General features: G+C 43.4%; 1 protein-coding gene and 1 long non-coding RNA gene across 5 annotated transcripts in view; one reads left to right on the top strand and one right to left on the bottom strand.

Annotated features, from left to right (window-relative positions):
• The window catches only part of LOC147873389 (uncharacterized), a 4,590-nt gene extending 2,466 nt beyond the window's left edge, over positions 1–2,124 (bottom strand). Inside the window, exon 1 of the long non-coding RNA XR_015535777.1 lies at positions 1,998–2,124. This is a non-coding gene — a long non-coding RNA (uncharacterized LOC147873389). The remainder of the gene's footprint in view (positions 1–1,997) is intronic.
• On the top strand, positions 2,079–24,908 carry lama (phospholipase B domain containing lamina ancestor). Of its 4 annotated transcripts, XM_022086440.2 has the most exons (10): positions 2,083–2,249; positions 8,773–8,931; positions 14,275–14,416; positions 16,400–16,549; positions 17,670–17,916; positions 18,681–18,781; positions 19,787–19,957; positions 21,135–21,387; positions 22,123–22,491; positions 23,268–24,908. In XM_022086440.2, exons 3-10 carry the CDS (start codon positions 14,307–14,309, stop codon positions 23,694–23,696), a joined length of 1,830 nt encoding a protein of 609 aa, XP_021942132.2. In that variant the 5' UTR covers positions 2,083–2,249; positions 8,773–8,931; positions 14,275–14,306; the 3' UTR covers positions 23,697–24,908. The 4 variants fall into 4 exon arrangements, with proteins under 4 accessions (XP_021942139.2, XP_087207433.1, XP_087207432.1 ...); XM_022086447.2 differs by lacking the exon at positions 16,400–16,549 and having other exon boundaries at positions 2,079–2,249; XM_087351306.1 differs by lacking the exon at positions 14,275–14,416 and having other exon boundaries at positions 2,082–2,249.

Raw genomic sequence — 24,908 nt, 5'->3', positions numbered from 1 at the left:
TCATTAATATAGGCCCAAGAACGAGACCTTGTCAGTGTTACAAATTTTTTCAGAGGCGTCTATAGAATCAGGAACATGGACACGAGGCGAGACGTCTGCGCAGCCAATATTATATACTTAAAAGGGAGGCTTTCATTTAGACAGTTCTAGGCAAGAATAATGCCTATGTAGCCAGTGTTTGGTATGATCATCGGCATCCAACATATCAGCATGGTACTCGAGTACAGACTCCAATATAGCCCATACAATATGTACTTAAGCTATATTTACATTTTCATCTCTTTTTTTTTGTCTTCGTCGTAGGCTGCGGTCACACTGCAAGCGTATTCGCGCGAATTAATTGTCGGGCGTTATCGAGCAAGTTCGGGCGAACTTTTAGTGGTAGTACTGCAAGTGACATCGCGCGAACGTTTGTGGCGCGAGCCTTCAGTATGAAAATGGAGTTGAGGAAGAGAACTGTTTGAATACATACCAGTACATATTAAATGCTACTGAGGAAGCAATAAAAAAGCAGAGTAATTTCCGAAACTGTATTTCACCATCAGAACGCTGCTGAATTCTTTGATAGATGAAAATTTCCTAATTGTGTGGGCTACATTGATAGGAAACATATCCGTTTGAAATGTCCAGAAAAATCGGGGACGCAGTTTTATAATTACAAATAATTTTTTTCCATTGTTTTGCAAGCTGTTTGTGACGCAAACTATAAATTTGTGTGTGTTAATATAGGCTGGCACGGAAAACAGAGTGATGGAGGAACCTTCGCTGCATCAAGTTTTTACATACCCCTCGAAAATGGATCATTGAAATTGCCACAAAATGCAAATCTTCCTCAAACTGATGTGTCACTTCATGTTTTATTAGGTGATGACACGTATCATTTAAAGACTTATCTGATGAAACCATATTCAAAAAGAGCTTTATCAAGGGAAGAACACATGTATAATTACAGACTCTCCAGAGCACGGAGTGCCTTCGGTATAATTGCAGCCAATTACTCTGAACCAGATAAAGCTGATTTAATCGTAAAGTGCATATGCTTGTTACATAATAATATTATTGAGAAGGAAAGTATTTATGATCCATCTATCACATCGTCGACACCACAAAATGCAAGCATAATAAATATAATCAATCACTATCAAATAATAGGTCAGCACAACAGGCTTGTGACATCAGAGATACATTTAAAAAGTATTTTAACAGTAGTGAAGGTAGCATTATCCAACAGTTCAACGTTCCCTAATTTTCTGTGCCACACACAATCCACTACTTCAACAAACATAAATGTAGAATTTGTACTGGTGTAGCAAGGAAGAGTTTGTAATAAACTTAAATTGCAATATTTAGTCACTAATTTTATGTCATAACTACCTTGAAACCTCTCTGTTGTGATAAGTTTTCATTTTTTGGTCCCACAAAGCCTTCTCATTGAACACAAGATGAATTAATTTTTCAGTATCCATCTATTCGCGCGAATGAAACAAACATGTTTGAACGGCGAGCGATGTCGAGCGATACGCGCGATAACTTCGCTTGCAGTGTGACCGGTTACAGGCCTTGTAACGTGTTTGGTAGTTCGCCCGATAACGCCCGACCGTCAATTCGCGCGAATACGCTTGCAGTGTGACCGCAGCCTAAGATTGGAACAACTCAACAGCTTTTCTTGGCTGAAATACGTTTTGCTCGGTCCGTACTGCATCATTAAGTTTGCTCAAAACAAATATTCGTCCGCTGCCTGTTACGTTCACCTATGACCCGGAAAAGAATCTTGTAGACAAAGGAACGCATCTTCTGGCTCCGTCAATGGCAAACGATGTCTTGAGCAGATGAGCGAGTGCCAGCTTCTCAAAAAGAATTCTGCTTCATATGATCAGAGATCAGAATTTCAAATTGGACACCGTCGATTGTTTGTGTTTTTCTTTCGTTGCAGTTAATGATGGGTCTGATTAAAACGCCCTCGTAATGTGCTTTTGCTAACTAACAAGATGACTCACGTTCGGCTATCCTACGCTGCTGCGCTGTGTACTAGAACAAATGCCGACAGGGTGGCGCTGCATTCAAAAGTCGACGTAGCTGTGCTGTGGCAGTCATTCTAGTGGAAGCCGTCGAGTGAGAAGCACGTGTAGAGAGGCTGGGAACTAATCGGAGCAGTTCCTAGTCGAAACTAAATATTTGATCAGGAATGTAGTCGTCCGCGGCTCCAAAAGAAGCAGCACCTTTTAACACAAGATAATAGAGACAGCCAGGTATGGTCAACTATACTGTACTGAATTTAGGTTAGAGAAATCGTGTTCACAGTGACATATGAACCTCGGTAAATTCTGCCACACGGCAGTCATTTATAGTTGACTCATTCATTTGCATCCAGTTCGATGTTGACGTGCGCTAACCTCAAAACGTGTGTGTACCATGAAGGTAATAGCAGATGTGGTCTTCCTCAGGGACGGCCTTGCGCAATGGCAGCAGGTCAGTAATAATTGGTCTTACGAAACGCGATAATATGGTGGACTGATGTCGCAAGCCTGAGCTTCAGTTTCACAATTCCATTGGAATTTTACATTATCGCAGGCGAATCTCAAATGTCAATCGGTCAGTGCCACGAACAAAGAGCGAGTGGTCTTCAACTTACAGAACTGAGTCTTCACAACCTTGTGTTAAGCCCTTCTTTCCCTACAGCAAAAGCATTCTGGCTCAAGGGTTTTGACGTGCCATAAAACCAGACGAACACATTGTTTCCAATTAAGGCTTTGAATTTATAGTCTCGCGTAGTATGAACGAACAGCCCATACTTTTGCGTAAAAGTATTTCCTACATAATTTCATTGTTGAATCTGCATCTCACTAATGCAAGCGAAACAGAAAGACTTGGTGATGTCAGTGGGTTCATCAATAGCAGAACCGCGACTTCTTTCAATCCGTTTAATTAACTCGCATTTGACATGACTCGTGTCCATTGTTGTTCTCGAAACTGCAGAATCTACGTGTGGAATGACGTGATTTTCGGCAGTCGTATGTGCTTCGCCCCAACCAGACGCTCCACACACATTACTTCCATTTTTATTGTATAAAATTAACTGTGCATTGTTGTGAAAGCAAGGACGTTGTATATAAAATGAGTTAGTCCGCCATTCGACAGTATTATTTAGTGGAACTGCAGTGTTCTGCAGAACGCATTGTGGACTGCCTTACCACCAGACACTTGCAATGTCAACTTAATGCATTAGCCTGCATCTGATGTTTACGTGCACAGGCGTAGAAATGTTGGTCCGTAACCGAGCACTGTCAGGCATCCAGTGTCGACTTCCAGCCCCCCTTTTACTGCAGTCGCCCGCAGACAGACCAGTTCACCTTTGATATGGAATCGAGTTTGTTTTCTTTGAGGTACGAACTGAAGTCAAGTTCGCTCTTCACAGGGTCAGTTGCTAGTCAAAATTTAAGGACAAAGATTCTCAGAGCAGATTAAATTCAGGGAATTATCTCTACCATTTTGTTACGCAGTCTTGTGTCTCTCAGATTACTGTCTGAATCGTAAATATTAGAATATACCAGACTGCTTTGCGTGGGAGTGAAACTTGGTCACTGCCATTGACAACACAAATTGAGTTTCCTTCAGAACAAGGTCGTTAATTCACTGATATTTGCGGCTATAAGGACACAGGAACAGGATAATTGCGCAATTAGAAGCTTCATAATTTGTGCCCTTCGCCAGATGTCAGGAAAACCCGGGAGAATAAGATGGTCGTGCCATGTAGCACGCCTGAAGGGAGAAGATCCATGTATTAAAACAGATCTCGAGGAAATAGCGTTTGAGGGTGTGGACTGTAGCGGGCTTTTGTGAACATGGTGATGAATCTTTCGGATCCATAAAGGACGGGTAATTTATTGACGAGCTGAGCGGCGGTCAGGTTTTCGGACTTGGTTGACCATTTGAAGCCGAAGGTTGATAATAATTCGGTCCGTACCGCAAAGAAAACAACATTTCACCATTTCAGATATCAGTTGATTAACGCTGTTTGAAGAAATAATCGCTGTTTAGAATGAGAATCATACGGTACATAAGTAAAAATGTTATGGTACGTATAGTTACCAGCGAGCTTTGAAGTGTTGATATATATAAAATACGGAATATTTCAAATCAAACTGGAGTTTACTTAAGAACTGGGCGTAGTAATAATTTTTGGTGATGCAAAGTCTCTGTGACATTTGCCCAGAAACTGGAGGTGGTAGGTTCCTACAAAACTTTGTTGACTAGCCATGACCCATAATTACTCGCGCAAAGACGTTGGGGTCGGCACAGAAGATATTTCGCTACTGTCGGAGACGTAAACTCTTATGTCGACTTTACAATCGAATCTGTCAATTATGTAAGAGCTTTTGTTCACTGCCGAGACGTCACGAAAGACGAGGCGGGTTCCTAGAAAAATGTTAATTTCCATTGTGCGTTCCATTCTTCTCGGCGCGAAGTGGCGAGTCACAGGCTGTACCAAGAAACTCTGCGGCTGTCTGAGGGGCCACATTGCGGCCTTGAGACGGCCTCAGGTTAGAGACACGAATCGAACTTCATTGGAAAAAAAAAAGTAGCCCGGAGCCCATCGAAAAACGAAAGGTCCGGACATTCCTGAACATTCAGCGTTTTTGTTCAGCTTAGGATGAAAATCTGCCAGATTCCAGTCCATCGCTGTTTGGATGGTTTTATACGAGGCTCGCAGATTAATACAAAATGGTGTTGACAGATTGCCGGCCCCCACACGTTGTCACCTGGGCCATTTATCAAGAGTCAAGTCTCGCCCTCGGTGGACTAGTGGTTAGCGTGCTCGCCACTGGACCCAAGGTTCGCGGGTTCAAAATCCGTAAGAACAACTTCCTTCAGAGAGGAGGCATGTATCGTAAAAGGACCTTACGAACATGAACGAGATGTTTCGTAAGCAAAATTCAGCGGCCATCTTCTTACTTTGGATGCCCGGTTTGCGTGCGGTTACAGGGCGAGATATAAATTTGGGTATGCGGAAGGATATGAAGGGATATTTGGTGCAGGTTTTGTCGGAGGGCAAGAGTCTCCGAATCTCAGGAAATATACGAGGACTGTGATATTTAGAGCGGCATTTGCTCCAAGGAAGTGAAATCTCTGGCGTTGAGGAACTGAAGACCACACCGAAGTTACCTCGAGACACACTGTCGTACAACCAATTACTCTGATCGGAAGGCAGCGCGATGATTCGGCTGTTGTATTTGTACTTGAAATTTAAAGGTACAAGCAGATACTGTCTGCTTGACTTGAAAAACCAAAATTTTTGAGGGCCAGCACCAACGCAATCCCGCTATAAATACCCCCGCAACGTAACTGTTCTTAAATTTTGAATTTAATACGGCGATCTGATTCGTCAACCCAAAAGTCACCCCATGAACGCGCCGAAAAGCCACATTCGAATTTCATTGGTTCCAGTCGCAGTGAGAGGCAACCGTCATTCCACATCTTGGAAGGGCTTAAGTTTTCGCCTCGTAAACAAGTTTTACGAGAGCGAAAGCTTTGTTAAAGTCACGTTCCCGTTAGACGGAATGTCGGGAGGAGAGACGTTCAAGCGACTGAGTGTCGCCACTCTCTTGCAGTTTAATTCATTTAACAATGCAATAATTAATAAAATAACTTAAATTTGGATGAAGTCAGGCGTACCAAATATCCTCTAATCGCAATGCCAAAGCCTGGTTCAGCCCGTTCGGGAATCGAACCACGAACCTGGACTGAGTAAATGCACACTTCAAAGACAAAGAAACCTCCCACATGGGAGGAGGAGGAGGTCAAGGCTTCGCCATAGAAAGAAGATGAAATACATTGGAGCTAATCACGAACTAAAAGTCGAACGGGTGTCACTGGTATTCTGTAAATATTGACATCTATTCAGAACCTTCAAATCTCGTTACTTCGTTTTTAGCGACAGGACGACGAATCCACCCACCAAAATCATTTGTGCTGGTCCGATAGGTGCAGGGGCCGATTACAGTCAACACACACGAAGGTGAAATAGATACAGAGAAAAAATACACCCAAAAATGTGGGCATGTCACTTTGGGCACTCCGCTCACACAAAAATTGCGCGCTTATTTGTAGTTTCCCTTTTGGGGCGTCGACAGTTTTATTCAACAAGTTTTGTTTTCGCGTGTCTGCATTCTAACAGGGCAAGGATTTTTCGTGAGACGAATTTTTTCGGTGTGCCGTCAAGAGTCTTTGACAAATCAGGGTAAGAAGTCAGCGGAACACTTTGCTAGACAAAACTTTCTCAAAGACTTGAAACTTCCACGTTCTTACGTAGGCTTGCGCAATCTGTGTTGCCATAATTGATGTACGTTACTGTACACCAATGATCTCGTTGATGCGTTCCTTCGAAGTCAGCTTCCTGCAGAAATAGGGATTAATAAAAGCTGAGACAATTTTAATAGGAGTCGTTTCAGGAAGTGTTTACATCAACTTCTCCTTCAAACACATCCTGGTTTACGCAACGAAAGGTCTGATCACTCCTAATTAAATTAGAATGTGTGTTGCAATGCCGCGCGTTTGAGTCACCGATTTATTTTGAAGTGCGACCTCCAATTTTGTTCCTCGACCTTCCGATTTCACGAAATCAATTACTTCTGCTCTCAAGATGTCAACTGTGTGTCGAGTTTATCTTCCCAGAAGGACGTTTGATAAGATTTTGCCTGAGGTCGATAAAGGCGAGATTCCTCTCCAATGACGAGATCGCCTCCTGCTTACCTGGTTTCGTGATGTCAGAGACGCTTTCTGTATAATGACTTTTCAGCCCTTGGGCGGAGTTTCATGAAAATGCCCAAGCCGCTGGAGACATCTCACCTTTTTTATACTTTTCTCTCCATAAATAAATTGAAATTGCCTTGTGATTTTTTCGGACAGAAACAACACTGCCCTCTTGATGTTGAGTTCTGAAATGCAACTGTCTTAAGGTATAATTTGGCTGCACGCGACAGAGACAAGCGACCGAGGCAGGCGACAGAGACGGGAGACGGACACATCGCAGCTTGTCGCCACACACTTTTGAGGTGACGACCGAGACATGCGGCAAAGTGTTTGTTTTCTTTGTTTTGTTGAGACATACAAATGAGTACAAAAATGCTTCTAAAAAGGTTACTCGAAGAAGACGATGTGTTGCTGTGTTATTTGTTACGAGAGAAACAAAGAAAACCTATGAGTTCAATATTCAAAAACCAGACGCGAAGAAGGATCTTTCTGTCTGTTAATAAAGAATCATTTATCATTAGCAGAAGATAATTTCAGGAGTTATTTCAGATTGAATCATAAGCAGTTTGGTTACGTACTGAGTCCGTCGCGAGACACTCCTGGTCCGAGAGCGGTCTCCTGTGCTTTGTCTCTGTCTCGCGCTCGTAATTGTACTTCATACGATTGTACAGAGAGCAGACAGGAAGCGACCAGTCTCGGTCTCGTAACTCTGTCGCCTGCCTTGCGTTCGCCTTAATTCTTCTCACGTGCTCGGACTAGCCTGCCACCCACCTACTCGTAATTTCTAGAATTTAATGACATGAACGATACCCGGGGTCATGGAAAACTACAAATGAAATCGCACACGCGGGCTAATTTTACGCGAATATGAGAATGCATAACACTACAGCAAATGAACTTCAAAATACAGTAGTGACACCTGGGAGTTGAAGAAAAAGGACGATCAGCGAAAGTGATGGATCTTCTGCGTTATCAGGCAAAGTTTAAAAACCGATTTAATTCGGCGTAACAAGAGAGAATGGCAGAGATGAGAAATCTGTCGGCAAGCATGAAGGGGGGACCACTCTTCAGACGGGACGTGGACCAGAATTATCTGGCGCAGGACAGGGTCGAGCGATTTGACTCTTCTGAACACAGTGGTGCACCTTCGAGGTTGTACAGATGACGGTGAATTTGAGCATCTTCGCGACTATTGGCTTCTCAAGAACGCGGTAGATTTATAGCCGATATCGGTAATGGTTTCTGATTCTCTTGTACGCTCGTTCAAGAAAGTGAATTTGTTTGGTCATTTCGAAGTGACAGGCGACGTCTGTGAACACCAATTGACAGTAAGTAATAACTGTGAGGTAATCAGTGGCAAACTGAGTATGAGTAAGGACACAGTCTCTTCCAGATTATTATTTATTTAGTGTTCTGTCTGACGACAGGTCCATATGAACAGGATCCTTCCATCCTTTTCTCGGACTGGGACCTGTTCATATACGTTCTTGGCAGATGATCCAGAAGTGGTTTGCCATTGCCTTCTTCTGTGTGTGAATGGGATGCCACGGAGAAACCGGGGAAGCCCCCGGAGGAAAACTCCGTGTTGCCTAGACCACGGCCTTGCCCAACACAAGTTATAAATTCGAACCCGAGATCCCAGGATTACAAGGCCAGCGTTCTAACCGCTAGACCACAAACATAAAAATACTTCGAAGAGACAAAACCGGGAAACAGAATATCATCCACAGCCCTTCAAGATCTTATTTGTGAGGTCATTCGCACTTATCTCCCCCCCCCCACTTCAGTTGACGTGGTTTTCCGCAGAACTGCTCGCTGAGGTCACTGAACTTCACTCCTGCAGATTTCCCCGGAAAAGACCTGATATTTTGCGCATGGTCCAGATCATCTCGTGCTTGAAAGATCCTGGTTTTCCGCGGACATTCCTCCTCCATGCCTCGTGCGGGACTTGAACACGCGGACACAGGTCGGGTATGCCGTGTGTGTTCTTGATCACTGTGAGCGTGATGTTTTATGTTTCAGGTGCATGCTAAGGAAATAACATTTTCAAGTGAGATTCCGTCCATTCGATAATCGATGGGGTGAGAAGAATCATACCACGTATTTCTAGTCCTGTTCCTTGGCATTACTAAACGCGCAGTTCCTACGTACATCATCATCATCATCAAAATTTACTTCCAGGTAAGTGAAAGAGACTGGACGTAATTGTAATAAGCAGAGGGAAAGGTCACGTGAGGAATTTGATGTTCTTTTGTTTCCACGTCTGACTGACGAGAACGGCTTGCAATTTCCTGGGGCAGTTCACGTAAAACGAGCATGACATTCTGTGTTTAATCCTGACTCTGCAATTACATAAGCCATGATGTATGCATCTATCACTTCGTTCCGGGCAAATTTTCAAGGACAAAAGACTGCAGTGAGTGAGCGTAGTCGTCACCAAATTGCATGGTTCAAGGTCACAGCCGGAGCCCAGGCGAGTGAAGACAGCTCAGAACTAGCGGCGTAGCTTAACGCCGCGCGGAAAGGGGGTCGGGGGTCAGGTCCTTCCGTGGCTACGACGGAATCCAGGAAGACGACCTTTGGTTTCTCGTCGGGTTTAGATGATATTAAAAAGTTCCTGAGGGACTAAAGAAGGCCCTGACCTGTTTGGACAGTCGCGTCGTGGTTTTCCTCACCTACTCTCTTAGCCAGAACAGCAGGAAAGCCTTATTTGATGCATTGCAACCAATTCAGTTGGTGCAGTATCGTTACATAATCATGAAAGACACACACATAGGGTTCGTTAAATTGTTTCAAGGAGCAAGGCTAGGTCTTTCGATGTATTGTACTACCTACTGGCGAGACGACCGGAGTTCGGTTCCCCACAGGTACACAAATGCTTACTATCGCCAACACTTGCAGGACGGCTCAGGAACTCCTGTCCAGTGCGGTGGCAGGGACAAGGCGGCTGGAGCGTCCAGCCGTACCTGACCTCGCTCATGGCGTGTTGTTAAGTTACGAGAACTTCACCTTTTCCTGTTGTAACTGCGTACATCTGAACACTGTATTTACATTCCGTCATTTTTAGACTCTCTGGCGACTTCAAGGCGTCCGTCCGTAAGAGCCTGACAACCTCTGGAAAACTATGTCGAAATGTTGATGTCGGGAAGAACAGCCCTAAAATATGGCGACACGTTTCAGTTGCGGTTGAAATCGGACGAAAACAACTGACAATTTACACGAAGATTTGCTTGCATTTCTGCGCGCGAAAATGTGAGAATTTCACCGGACGAATTCCTCGGCCATTCCCGAAGGTCAGACGCGAAATTCTTCGATAACGCCCCGGAACTGTTACGCTCTTCGTCCGTCTTTTGTCTCGCTGTTCGAGCCTGCAGTGCTTCGACGAAATGCGGACTCACTACGACGTACATGAAGTTAACGTATGCAAAAAAAAAAAAAACAACAGAGGTAGTTGATTGGACAGAATGATACAGCAGCCCTCGTTGTTTGTTTTCTTGTAGAATCCGGTCTGTCAGTCTTGATGGCCGCCCAAGAGTCGGTCCTGACTTTCATCGCCGTTTATGTTGCCAGCTGCCACGTGCACAGCGTTTATTACGTTCTTGCGTAAAATATCTCTTCCAGGGAAACGCAGGTTTATTTCCGAAGACGCCGTCCGCAAGCGGAATGCTTTGGCTGGCGTTAACCAGGCGCGTACTTCCACACTTTGTACGAGAACTTAACTGGAAGCAAGCGATTCAAGAGTTCTCTGACACTCGTAACTCCTCGTCGCTGGCTCAGGATAGGGGCCTGTGGTGACAGAAATCTTTCCGGTCGACCCTCAGCGTAAAGTGACGATAGTTTGGGCGATATCTCTTCTGGGTGGATAAGACCGCGGAAGTTTACGTAAGGCTACGAAGATTTTAACACTCGTCCACAACCTGATAAGGAAAAATGACTTCAGTTCTGCAGATGTTTACATACTTAACTGGGATGGGATGGGGGGGGGGAGAGATAAAGTTCCCCCCCTCCCCATGAAACATGTTTGCAGAAATTTGATTAATCGAAGGCAAATACCGAACTGTGCTTTTCAAACGTCACTGCAGAAGCTCTCTTCGCCGGGTTGCATCATACACAGGGAAAGCACTGAATGAAGACCTGTGACCTCCTTCTCTTTTCTGATCTCCGTGTGATTTATTTTTTAACAAACCGAACTCGCGTCAGAAATGATTTGCGTGACTGTTCGATCACTCTGTAGCATGCACAGTACATCCTTATCTGCCACCCCTCTCGCCCCGTTGCCTTTCTCTTGCATCGGATGTCGAGCGCACATATTCGCCCCGACTACAGCCAGAGCAGTCGAAACTCCCGCGGCATTTATTCTGTGCTGGCAGACAGTTTCAAGAACTGCGAGACTGGAGCTTCCAGAAGACAAAATTACAGACTGCGTCTTATCGTGGGACACGAATGAATAGTTTTCAGAATTTTGATCCATCTGCAAGATTGATTTGGATGTTTTTTGCGTTATAAATAGCAAATGTGGCTGGAGTTACGCGCAGTTTGGTGGAGGCAGGACCACGTACTTGTGATGGCAAAATATTCTTCTCGGAAGTGCAGGATATCAGCATCCAGGCACCAGCGCCTGCAGAGAAGCCATCTCCTTCCTCTTTTGTCTGCGCACACACATTCAGGCTCATTGAAATACTTTACGACGTTCAAAGTCAGTGCGTGTTGACTCCAAAAGCAAGCAGCATCTTGGGAATACAGAGTGAGCCCAGTTTTCGTATTTTCTTGAGAGGCAGCTCTCCGCACGAGTGCCAAGATTTATCTGAAAACGATATGTCAACGAAGCTTGAGAACTACAAGATTGTCGTATGCCGTGGAGTGAGGGAGTTCTGTTATGTAGGATTTGTGGTTTTCACGGCGGTGTAGGTGGGGTCCTTGCTGCCTCCATCATCAGGGCGATGTGAGGATCTGCAGCATGTAGCACGCACAAGAAACGTGGGCCAGCAGACGCCACCCACCCTGCCTTAGTACAGTGGTTTTCCGCTCCGGCGCCAACATTACCAGCATGACAATTGTGCGAACTTGTGATAAGTTTTGTTTGGTGACATCCTTGGAAAATATAGGCCTACAAGACTTATTATCAAAACCTGATTCTTTGGGGGGCGAGTGTAATTACTTGGCGACCGCCAACCAACGGTAGTTTCTTGAAACCCGACTTATCTAACAGGTTTATGATGCCTTGGTACAAACATTTATTTTGTATTAACACTGCAGTAGCACAGCTCGAAGGTTCAACGCCAGTCATAACAAAAGCCGCCATTGTACACGATCCTCAGCCAGTTCCATCCACCTCCCAATCTCACAACATTCCTCCTAAGATCCGCCTTTAATATTATCCTCATACCGCGTTATCGGTCTTCCAGGTGCCAATTTCTGACCAAAATTCTGCGTGCATTCTTTGTCTCCCCCGTTCTAGACTCATGTTTCATCTTTAGGTCCATCGACATTTCGTTCGCTGATAAAGTTGAACGCAACCGTCACATCCCTGCTCCCGGCTGGAACTGCTGTGATACAGGTAAGTTCATCTTAATGGTTTCTGTACCGTGGGACGTGATTGTTGTTGAGTTCTCGTTCTAAATGGCACACCCTGTATTTTATGGCGGAGGCCAACTGACGTTTAACCTTGCTGAGGGAATTAGATCACATTCTGAATCGAACAACAAGGTCGTATGCTGTGATTTCCTCGGCACGTTTAGAGTAACTCAAGTCTTCCATGACTAAGTATTCAACCTCCAAGAGATAGCGTCTAATTAGCAGTGAGATAATTTAAAAAAAAACACTGACCCTCTGACTGTCTCTCTGTCAAAGAGTCCATATGCCTAGTTAAGAAATGAAGTGCATTTATTTGAGATAGGGAAATTTAAATTTGAAAATATCTGTTATTTTACGACTGTGCTTACGTCTTGGATCTGCGACGGCCATTTCATTGGTTCACTTTCACTGAAACGGAGGGAAAGAAAGTAGGCCGGCCCTACTCTCGCTCTGATCAAGTACGTCCAGGACCGAAAGTAGTGCGAGGAACTCTTTTGAAAATCGCGGAGCAAACAAGTGTCCGTGCAGTCCCGGAACGAAACACTTCCGTCCATATCTCTCGATCTTATTTATGCTTGTTTATTTAACGACGCTGTCTGGCAAAGCCGGGCCAAGTTTTGAACCCGAGATCTCCCGATTACGGAGCAACAGTAATACGATTTCATAAAGACGACGGAGGCAGTATGACCTCTGAAACGTTGGTTAACATCGACCAGACTACACAGCGCAACAACCCAGAAGACAGAAATCTTCATACTCATAGCCCTGATGATGGAGGCAGCATGACCTCTGAAACGTTGGTTAACATCGACCAGACTACACAGCGCAACAACCCAGAAGACAGAAATCTTCATACTCATCGCCCTGATGACGGAGGCAGTATGACCTCTGAAACGTTGGTTAACATCGACCAGACTACACAGCGCAACAACCCAGAAGACAGAAATCTTCATACTCTGATGACGGAGGCAGTATGACCTCCGAACCGTTGGTTAACATCGACCAGACTACACAGCGCAACAACCCAGAAGACAGAAATCTTCATACTCTGATGACGGAGGCAGTATGACCTCCGAACCGTTGGTTAACATCGACCAGACTACACAGCGCAACAACCCAGAAGACAGAAATCTTCATACTCTGATGACGGAGGCAGTATGACCTCTGAAACGTTGGTTAACATCGACCAGACTACACAGCGCAACAACCCAGAAGACAGAAATCTTCATACTCTGATGACGGAGGCAGTATGACCTCCGAACCGTTGGTTAACATCGACCAGACTACACAGCGCAACAACCCAGAAGACAGAAATCTTCATACTCATCGCCCTGATGATGGAGGCAGTATGACCTCTGAAACGTTGGTAAACATCGACCAGAGTACACATCGCAACAACCCAGAAGACAGAAATCTTCATACTCTGATGACGGAGGCAGTATGACCTCTGAAACGTTGGTAAACATCGACCATACTACACGGCGCAACAACCCAGAAGACAGAAATCTTCATACTCTGATGACGGAGGCAGTATGACCTCCGAACCGTTGGTTAACATCGACCAGACTACACAGCGCAACAACCCAGAAGACAGAAATCTTCATACTCATCGCCCTGATGATGGAGGCAGTATGACCTCTGAACCGTTGGTTAACATCGACCAGACTACACAGCGCAACAACCCAGAAGACAGAAATCTTTCTCAGATTCCATAATTAATCCGTTAACTGACAGATATGTGAATTACGTAATTGCATTTATGCGGAAACTGCTAATTGACTAATTTAGACATCGCGCCACAGATTACAGTTTGAAACCCGAGTCTCATCTAAATGGCGCCTAAGAATACAGGCCGTGCCTCAGACGAAACTCAACCCTTCACTGTCACAAAGATAAAAGGTCGAAGCTGCCCCAGCCATAACACGACGTATTGTCCATTGTCTCCGGCAGGTAGAGTCTGTTCGACGCCCAGCGCCACCAAAATGCTGAAGGTGGTCGGTGCCTCGTGGTACCAGACACGTGTCAGCACGTGCATCGTGGGGGCCGTGTCCGCCCTGGGGATACTGGCGGTCATCCTGGGGGAAATCGACAGGTGAGTCTAGGCCGATGGTGTGCCGGGAGCCAACCCCGCGAGAAACTAATAGACGTAATTTGGCGATTTCAAATAAAAATCTCCATCCATTCTCATTTTCACCAAAGTCTGTGTTACTTACACTTGCAGCGCCATTTTCTTTTTTTAAAAAAATGACTGGCAATTTCGACGCGCAGGAGCAAGGCCCAGCCTCCGCCCTGGAAGGAAACTACGCCCACACGAACGCAGCTAATTCCAAGATCTTTCGCAGCATTTCGAAAACTTGCTTAGAATTTGCCCTGCGCCCAACCAGCAGGCATCCTGCATGTCTGATACTCGTCCGCCACGTGACTCTACCCTGAGCCTCAACTTTAAACTCTTATTTATTTAAAATCCGTTGTAATGTCTTCTTAAATGTGTGGCCTGGTTTCTCGAGTCTGTGCAAGCCGACGGAGAACTATGTTATTTGGCAAAGTATGTGGAAATGTACAGAAGGAGTACGTTTCCAGTCTCAAGTGTTACTTTTTCCCCCCCTGGGACTTCTACATTATCAGTATTGAGAGTCGTGGCGATGTTGACATGACGGCGAAAGAGGGGTGTGTCCCCATGTCTCTTCACTTCCGCCAACCCCCTACTCTGGAAACGCGCGCCTCTCCTATTTTCGCTGTCAACGTGGCAACATCGCCTTGACTTTGCAACGCCGGGGTTCGATTCCCAGAGGAGTGGAGATTTTTTTCTTTTCTACGACGTCGAGACTGGTTCTGGGGTCCACCCAGCCTCATCCAAGGGGTAGGTACCCCTGGTTCTTTCCTAGGGGGTGAAGTGGCCAGATCATGGAGCTACTTTATTAAGTACCAGTGCAGTCATCGACTGTTATGACTGGCTTTTTTTGAGAGACTCCTCATTTCTGAATAAACACGACAAGCATGACTCAGGAATTAGTTCCGGACGCAAAATCGCTGACGTGCTGTGATTTGACGTTCAAATAGAGACGTGACATCGTTTGGGATTCCCCGTTTCATTTGTCTTCTGAACGACCTCGAACTCTCAGCGCGAAACTTTTAACAACGATGTGTTGAAGCTGAGAGTCGTTTAACTATTTCTCTCGCATTCACGCGGAATTCTGCTCGTGAGCGCCCTCTTTTCCAGAAGCTCTCTGCCTGCAAGGTTATGTGGGTCACATCACCTGACAACACTTGCCGAAGATGATAACATCTAGACTTCTCCATCGTCCAGTTTCTTCCTAGCAACTTAACTTTTCTTCTGCGAACGTCTTCCTTGAATTGAGCGAGGATCGGGCACATCTTCGCGGTGAAATTGTTAAAAGTCTAAAAACTAACTTTAGCCGGGGAAGGGAAGACGAGACACGCTTCAAAGTGCTGGCTGGCAATGGACCAAAGTTCACTGTGGCTGGTGTGACAGACAGTTAAAGGGAATTTCGCGTTTAATTCTAACAATAAACTCTTCGCAGATGTTATGAAAAGGCATCGCCTGTGGTCCATATATCGGCTCTCACGGCCTTTAGTATGAAGATGGCCGTCTTCTGAGTTGATCTCTAATTTCCCTTATTCCTTTAGTCGTTTGACAGGGGATTTGAGTTCATCGGCGTATTTCTTTCCTTGCAATATTTCCGTTGATTTAATTGCCATGGGCATGATAAGGGCTTTTGTGAACACGGTGATGAACCTTCGGGTTCCGTGAAGAAAGTGGGCTATTTGAAAATCCGAGTATGCAGTCGACTTTTCAAAGAATTTCCTGCACAGTTTGAAGTCCTTGGTTTCTTTTCTGGTGCTGTTCGATCGAACCTTCCAGTTTCCAGAGGCTTTGAAATCTCCTCTCAAAATTTCAATATCTAATGTAAAGAAATCACACTACGTAATAAGTATCTTTAAAGAATGTTTCAGGGTTTGTACATATGTAAATGGTAATAAGTCAAAATTATATTTATGAGAAATCAAAGTAGATTAAACTCTCACTTTCTTGTTGTTGTGTCCGCCGCTGCAGGGAGGCGGATGACGGCGTCTATTCGGCCACTGTGTTCTGGAGTGAAAATACAGGCTTCCACATTGATTTCTGGGGTCAGGGGAATGAAATGGAGGACATTCCATACGGAGTGGGTCGCGCCTGCTACAGACAGGACATTGACAGAACAGGGTATGTACGCTGATATAACAATACTGATAACTGCAGATGTTCTGATAATCCCGAAAGACTGTGAGACAGACGTTGACGCACAGACACGTTCCATTATCAACACAGCTTTGATGACAAAAGGTGCGTCCTTAACAATGATTAATAATCTACTTCCTGTATGCCACAGTTGAAAAAGTCCCTGTGGCGTAGGCAAGTTGCGATGTGCGCATGCGTAATCCCCCTATTCCTAAGTGAAAAACATTGGTCTTAATACAAAGATATTTCTTCGTTGATTTCCTCTGTCTGTTTCTTTATTACTGAATTTTTTTTAACTTCCGCTGTTTTAAAGTGTTACCGGTAATGTTTACATCAAACAGAACAAAGTTGATGTTTTTTGGTCTGCTAGTAGTGCAGCACGTGACTTCCCAGGCTGTATATGTCAAAGGGGCTTAAATGTCGCGTACTGTACACGCAATTTCATTCTGGCTCTGCTTTTACATCAGAACGCTGTAAAGTCACAGAATAAGGAGATATTAAAAAAATAAGTGCATGTTCATCTTAAATGGGTGAGACTTTGACTATATATTCAGAGATGTTAAAATTGCAGTTTCATATTACAGCATTCTTAATTATGAAACAAAACGTACGGTATTAAAAATATTTTTGAGCCCTGTAGTTTTAACTTAAAATTCCTTTTCATATTTGTTGATTTTTATATAAAATGATAATGAGTTGTCAACAAAAATGTTATTTCGTGTACGCAATTGGACGTATACACCAAAAACGGTAGGAATTTAAACTTCTTTGCGTATGGCTCAGGAAATAAACAGTGTAGTGGTGTAGCACTCCGAATATTTAATACAACTTAACATTCACATTCAAAGAAACTTTGTGATTATATCATGAACCTTGTGCATTTTGAATTGAAGACCTCAACGCAATCATTTTAGTGTGTTCTAATTGAATGTGAAGTGTGTTATCATTTTAAAAAAACCTTCCCATCACAGTCTGGCACTGAACAGGAACCTGTGGCGGGTGATACCATTGAATTGCAAGGCAGTTAATGTCATTCAGCGCAAATGTCTCCAGTGGATTCCGTATCGCTGTTTATTTCAATGTTTTACTTTTTGTTACGCGGCAGGTGGGCGATGCTGGAGGTTGAGACGCGGGACGAGTACCCAGACTGGGTGCAAGCATACTCTGCAGGACTGCTGGAGGGCAGTTTGACATGGCAGCTCATCCACTGGCACTGGCAGAACACTGTGCAGAATATGTGTCAATACCAGGTTGAATTTTGCAAACAAGTCCGCAGCTTTGTCGAGATTAACTCCGGAAAGATCAAAGACTTGGCCGAGAAGAGGGGAAACAGTGATCCTTTCTGGCACCAGGTGAGATACAGGGAACTACGTAAACATTTATTTGGTATTTCTTGTTTTGTCATGCCACAGAACCTTTAAACTTTCTCTGGAATTCCATTTATTAGGAAGATACATTTAGGAGATGTGATATCTAAAAACATTGAAGTCCACTTACAGACCTCAATTGTTTCTCGCACTTACACGTTTTGGACAAGAATAAGGAAACTGTGTTTTTGAAGGCCGCAGTTTACTTAAAAAATATTGACAGCAATCACACCAACATAATAACTGTGGCTGTACCTTAAATGTCAGGAAGAAAGGAACATATTTATGTCCAAGTAGACTGAGAAATATTTGATAAATGGGAATCTTCATGAACTCGAGGCAGAACTGCGAAGTAAGAGACGGGAACCCTTCACCAAAGTCTTTCTCCTTCCATGAATACTAACAATTTGAGAGAGGCGGGTCCAAATTTGACCTGTAAGATCTTCGTTGGATATTCAGTTTTCACGGCGGCGCGTCCGAAGAGGGCCGTCTTCTGGGTTGTAGTACCGTGCAGTCTGGTAGAAGTTTACGAAGGTATCGGAGGTCCTTGCTGCCTCCGTCATCAGGGCGATGAGATCATTGCCTTGAATGGATCTCTGAAACATTAGTAAACTACCAGACGACACCGCACTACAACCCAGAAGACAGCCATCTTCAGTATGATTCTTGACTAAAATGTTACCTGCACTTCTTAAAGACTATGGATCAATCACTAGTCATGGCAGTGACATTTAATTTCTTTGTATTAGGTACAGCTGTTCTATGTTCAATTGGATGGTCTAGAAACTGGCTGGAGACACGGAGTGAAGAGGAGCAGACACGAGATTGACATTTCTCACCTTGACTTTCTGTAAGTAACGCCACTGAAGAAGCTTTGTTCTTTTGAGAACCAGAGCTGATTTCTTGTACTCACTGCAGATGCACGTCATCTAGCCCTTTAATCATGGTCGGCAAGTAGATGTCCTAAGTGTTTTCGAAGCCACTGGTATTTCCTGAGAGCACCAGAGCGAACACATGCTAAAAATGCACTGTGAAGTGAATTTCCCTCCTGTGTCAGGTCCATATTTTCCAGTTAGGATTTCAAAGCCATTCTTCTCCTTTTAAGATGCCAAGAAAAACATTCTTCAAGTTCATCCCACTTTTCTCTGCATTTCATTCTGGTTTGCCCTGAAGAGTCCAATCCTGACTGTACAGTGGCCACTAAAATTTTCAATCAGAAGGCTAGGAGGGAGTCACTTGTACAACAGCACAATAAAGTTTCATCATCTCCCACCAGGACTAATGTATAATTCTGTAGTACGTGTTGATAATCTTTACAAGCCGCCAACATTTTTCTTAGGCTGATGTCTGGGCAGTTGTCCCTTTGCTTCATTATTCATGAAACTTTGTACATTCAGAACAGTTTCCTGCATCTGCCCTTTTCATCAAATAATCCAATTTAGAATGTATGTGTAGCATAAGTAGCGTGCCATAAACTCGCTCTGCTCGCTTGACACTGCTCTACTGGTTATTTGATGTTAACAGTACCATTGAGGAAAATTACTCTCAGATTGATGGACAAAATAAAACAAATAGCCAGCCTTTGCCACTGAACGTGATACAGAGCAGGTCCGTCTGCCAGGTACGCTATCTTCGTAACCAGCCAAGAAGTTCACTGACCACTGTACCCCCTTAATCTGCATACTGCAAGACTCCTTCCAATGTACCTGGGTTGTACTGTGTTTGATCTGCGGCTGTCGGCACACGCGTGCGAGCACACGAAGTTCCCGGATCCCACGTTGCAAGTATTATGGAGCTGTGGTGCCCACTTGAACATAAATGTAGTTCCATTGCATTTGTTCCGCTTTATTTTTAGGTGGATGAACATGGTGAGTGACTTGGCTGACATGGAACAGACATTTAACGGTCCATTGGAAGACACACGGTTCCCTTTTGTGTTCTCTACAGCTGCCAGTTTCTCTTCCGCTTTTGTTAAGTTTCGCTTGGAGACTGGGGAGCTCTTTGCAGCCCATAACTCTGGAGGATTGTAAGTAGACATTAGTAAGGATATCTGGTATCATAATATACAACATTCAGTTTGTTTACAGCTGTAAAACAAATTACAGCCGTGTCACTTCAGGGCTGATTGTATTTAGTAACCAAACTGTAAATAAATAAAGATCAAGAAAGCAAAGGATTTGGGCCTGTTTCGGAGATTTATGTGTGGGTTTACACATGTAATGAAAAGAATAAGTAAATGTTAATTGTCCCACAAAATTTTCTTGTAAATTAGTCATATCACCATTTTTAGGTGAACCACTCCTTGCCGCGTATTAGTCTGTTAAATCGAGGGTTTACTCCTTAATTAAATTGCTAACCAAGACTTACTTAACCCTCAAGCAAGACTGTCTTTAACTATTTCACGAGAGGACCCAGTGACTGGGCACTGTAGTGCACCTTTGGATTCCAAAAAACCAGGAAATTTCTTGACCATTCTGCAACATCATGTATTGTAGTTTTCTTCTTCTTCTTCTATGGCTCTCCGGTCCGTATTCGGTCCATGGCCTCCTCAATTCTCCTCTTCCATTCGGTCCTCTGTTAGGTCCGTCTGTCCCGAGGCTTTGATCAAGGTTTTGAAACATCTTCCTTTTTACGGTGCAAGGTTGTTAGCCTTGCGACCATCCCCCAACCTGGAGGACCAGGGTACCTGTCTTAGTCTGACCTCTCCCCCTCGACCAATCTGGCTAGGTATGCCCTACGAGTAGCTCTTGGGGTGACTGAGGTACTCAAGCCCCGTGACCACGACAAGGAGCAGGTACCATTAAGTGGGGAATTGTAGTTTTACCATTGTCCATTCTTGTAATTCTTATGAAATCGTAGTAGATGCCATAGAAAGGGATTAAATCCTAGCCGTGTGTAGTTCATTGTAGGACTTCTGTTATTTTTAGAACCAACAAAGGTTGGTAACAGTACCATAAGGTTCAGCCACTAATATCAGTGCCTTCCTCTGGACATGATCCCAAGTCAGTTGACTCCACCTGCCATCCTCACAACCTCCTCCTGTAAGTTCTGTCTTCCAATTGTCCCCAATATTCTTCTCAGTAACCACTGTCCAAGAGGTTTCTCAATCAAAACTGTTTTCATTTGCTGTTTCAATACTAGCAACAAGCTCAGTCCATCTTGGCCTCCTAGCTTCCATGCAAAACTGTTCATTTTGTTTTTAGGTACCAATCCATGCTGCGGGTGTTGAAGCGCTATCAGCTGGGTTATCACCGCACATCTGACCGTGATTCATTCCCTGTTCCTGGCCAGATAATAACATTTTCATCATATCCGGGCGTCATCCACTCACAAGATGATTTCTACTTGGTAGCGGGTGGACTAAAATTTGGCAAGAAACAACATCAACTTGCAGTCCTTGGCACTGCCTTCAGCTACAATAACAGAACTTTGAGCAGCTTTGATCAAAAAGAGCAGGTAATGATAACAAGCTTAGTGATTAAACAGCCAAATGATTGTTTACTGCCTTAGTTTCAGTTTCTAAAATGCAGACGCACATGATCAAACAGCAGTTTTTCTCTAACTCTGTTTTGTTTCTGTTAAATGCAACATTCCATTGCTAAGAACAACACTAAACTTTACAGTGGCAAATTTATCATGTCCCTCAGCTTTGGAGCATGTGGTCCCGGCTTGTGTGCGCGCTCACTAACCGACGCAATTGCTGTGTCGTCAAGACTGCAATCTGAGCCAAGCTGCAGGCATTTGCTGAACTGCTATTACTCATAGCGAGCAGTTAGTCGTAGCACACTTGTGAAATGTATTCAGTTAAACAATGTTTTGGAGAAACCTGCTGCCTCATTATTCAAAGTAGACAAGAACTGGGATGTATGTCGTGGGCCAGTACGAAATGTGCAGAAGGAAAGGGCATCCATCGACCCATTTAAAATTGAAATTATGACAGAATCAGAAGGAAAGTGCGAGTAAGGTGGATATATGTGCCTTGTACATTAAGAGAACATTATTTCATTCCTTTACTAACAAATAATAAGCTTCTGTCTTCTGTGTTCATGCTACTGGGATGGAGCTTGATCTTCGTTGCATTTCTGATGATCCTGTACGTGCATGTGGTTTTTCGACCAGGACACTGGCATCTAGTTAATGGATGCAGTGATCCGTGTTGTGTTCTGCCACAGCTGAGTTTTGTTGTTGTAGGTACTCGTTGGTCCACGTGTGATGGCTGCAAACAGACTGGCAAAAGGCAGCCGTTTCTGGGGGTGTTATTTAGAACAGGCTAACAGTGGTACTGGCAGCAAGCAGTGGCTGATTGTAGATTATGGCCAGATAATGGGCCTAGATGCAGTTAATTCCCTTCATGTGGACAAGAAGGTTGCCAGCAAGTTGCTGTCCAACCTACAGCCAAAGCAACAGAATGCCGTGAAGAAAGCCAGAGCACCCGTCGGCGTTAAGAGGGGCCTGCTATGGGTCGTTGAGCAGACGCCAGAGCACGTCCATTATGCCGATCAGACTCGCATGTTGCAGCAAACTGGCTTTTGGGTCTCAGATGGACATCCTTATTACCAGGTATTGTGTTTCTTGCTTCTGATCACTTTGCATGTTGAAGAAAGAACATGGACAGAATGGTGGATGGCTCCTGGGGCCTTTCTGAACATGAAATTTGACAAAAAAAAGTTCTAAATGGCCTTCCTTGAAGACAAATTCAGGGTCTTACACTCTGTAACCAGGCAACTTCCAACTAATAATGGAATATTTCAAGCTTTCACTGCTAATGAGGACCTGTTTCCGAGTGATGTCAGAAAATAATGAATCAGTAAGACATTACTTTATATGAATTAAATTCTTATTTTCTCAGTATTTTGTTGACTGTATTTCACATGGCACGCATTCTTGCTGAAATTCAAAAAAAAACACATTTCAGAATTAATTTAAATGATGTTCTGTTTGGTATCGTCGGTAAGATCTTGCAGATAAACCCTGATCATTTATTTGATCCCAGGTGCAGCAGTTTGTGGGCACCAAATCAAGTTCAGAATTTTCTTCTCTTTTCAAAAATGTAAAACTCATTCTCAACATAACTTGCGTTCCAGATACTTTACATGTATGCTGTAGCGTCTGCCCATTCTTGCCGTTGCGTGAAAGCAATGTTCGACTCCTCACTTTCACATCTTTATAAGTAAAGCAGTGAAATTATGTTTTCATATACAGCCTTCTTGTTGTTAGCAAAATTATTTCACCAGTGCCTTATCATGATATTATTTGACATCTTTAGTTACTTCACATAGCAAAAAGAGGATATTACTTGTGAAATTATTCAATAACACATGCTTTGTTTATTTCAGGACACATCTCATACAAATGTAAAGACAACAGCTGGTAAGTCTGGTATGCAAGCCTTTCATGATGACCAATTGGATGCTACAACTGTTATTTCTGTAATGCAGTTAATGAGGAATAACACTTTCTTGTCCAGTTCCCACCCTTCTCTTCAAAATGGTAGTTCGTCTTCATTCTCCTCTAATCTACCCCCCATGGGCACCATAGATTCCAAGATACTTAAGGCTTCTCCATTCCAGAAAGTTGAATTACATGTCATATCTGGACCACCAGTCACTTACATTGAAAGTAATAAAAATAATTGTTCTGCGGATATAATGTTTCTTGATATTCCTTTCCAGTGGTCCAAGAGTCAGTTTGCTAATGAAACTCATATTGGTCTTCCTGATCTCTGGCAATTTAATGCAGTTCAACCTGAATGGTTTTGGGTGTGAAAGTAGTTTGGTCACGTTCCTGTGGTAAACTTTTTTCGTGTTATCCAAATCTGTTTGGAATCGCGCCAGTGTGACCTGTGTGTGGCAAGTGGGTCAACCAGAGAATTGTGCAGCTCATTCTATAGTGAATGTTTAACACAACAGCATGTGTGAAGTTTCAAATTCAGAAGTAGATTATCCACTGTGGAAGATATTTTAAATCAGCAGTAATTTTCAAACTTCCGCTTCTTTGGCGTAACTTAAATAAAAAAAGATGGGACAAATTTCACCGCTAATTCAGTGAATTAAACAGTCTGTTGGAGCAACGAAACTCATTTCATATATGAATGTGTGTACATCTGAAAACCAAAGCTTCCTTTTCTAGGAACTGATTTTCATTTGCTGTTCGACCCTCCAATGTGTGTCTGATAACACAATTCCGGCAAAGCTGATAACACAGGTAATTCACTGATTTTAAGCAGGTATAAATGTTCTTCTGATGATACAGTTTTAGCTGTGGCATCTTCCTAGGCCATGAGAGGACATTTTCTCAACCGCTTTGTCATACTATCACAGTCACAATTTCATGTGTCTGTAATCGAGGCTGAACCACGTGAACACCGTACAAATCAATAGTGTCTTGTCTGACATATGGCATGACTGCAATGTATTGTATATTGACAACTGAGAGAAAAACAATAATACATTTCTTCTCCATATTTCATCTTACCCACTGGACCTTTGTAAGAGAGCTGTCAAAAATGGTGAGAATATTACACAAGAATGTATTTGACAACTGTTGAAATGTAAAGTGAGGTTATGAATTAAGAATCAATTTGAGGTTATGAAATATATTAGTTGCAGAAGCAAAAATTCCCATTCTTTGCCTTTCAAGAAAATGAATTTGAACAATTTGTACGCTTTGTCTGTTGAGAATGTCTTCATTTGATTGTCACTTGGCATGCAGCTACATATTTTGTTGGAAGTTGCTCAGTTTAAGGTATGTATTTATACCATTGCATTTGAGTGTCAGAGACCAAATGATGGAATTTCCTACCTCTTTCTTTTGAAATGTGCCTTTCATTCAAGACATACTTTACTAAAAATGTATAAATGTTATGTATTTGAAAAGCATAAATAATTTTTGTGTGTATTTATTGGAGTCTCTTACACAGTGACATTGATCCAAAAAGCTGACTGAAGAAGAAAATAAATGCAGTAAACATTTTCAAA

Source organism: Zootermopsis nevadensis, unplaced genomic scaffold (genome assembly GCF_977971745.1).
Source record: "Zootermopsis nevadensis isolate Lab colony 2312 unplaced genomic scaffold, Znev_1.0 Znev_ptg000019l, whole genome shotgun sequence".
Classification (NCBI taxonomy): Eukaryota; Metazoa; Arthropoda; class Insecta; order Blattodea; family Termopsidae; genus Zootermopsis; species Zootermopsis nevadensis.
This window is presented reverse-complemented; position numbering and strand designations above follow the sequence as displayed.

Coding starts and splice junctions, on each gene's coding strand:
- lama (XM_022086440.2), top strand. CDS start 14,307: ATGCTGAAGGTGGTCGGTGCCTCGTGGTACCAGACACGTGTCAGCACG. Junction 16,550..17,669: donor CAGGACATTGACAGAACAGG/GTATGTACGCTG, acceptor GTTACGCGGCAG/GTGGGCGATGCTGGAGGTTG. Junction 18,782..19,786: donor ATTTCTCACCTTGACTTTCT/GTAAGTAACGCC, acceptor CTTTATTTTTAG/GTGGATGAACATGGTGAGTG.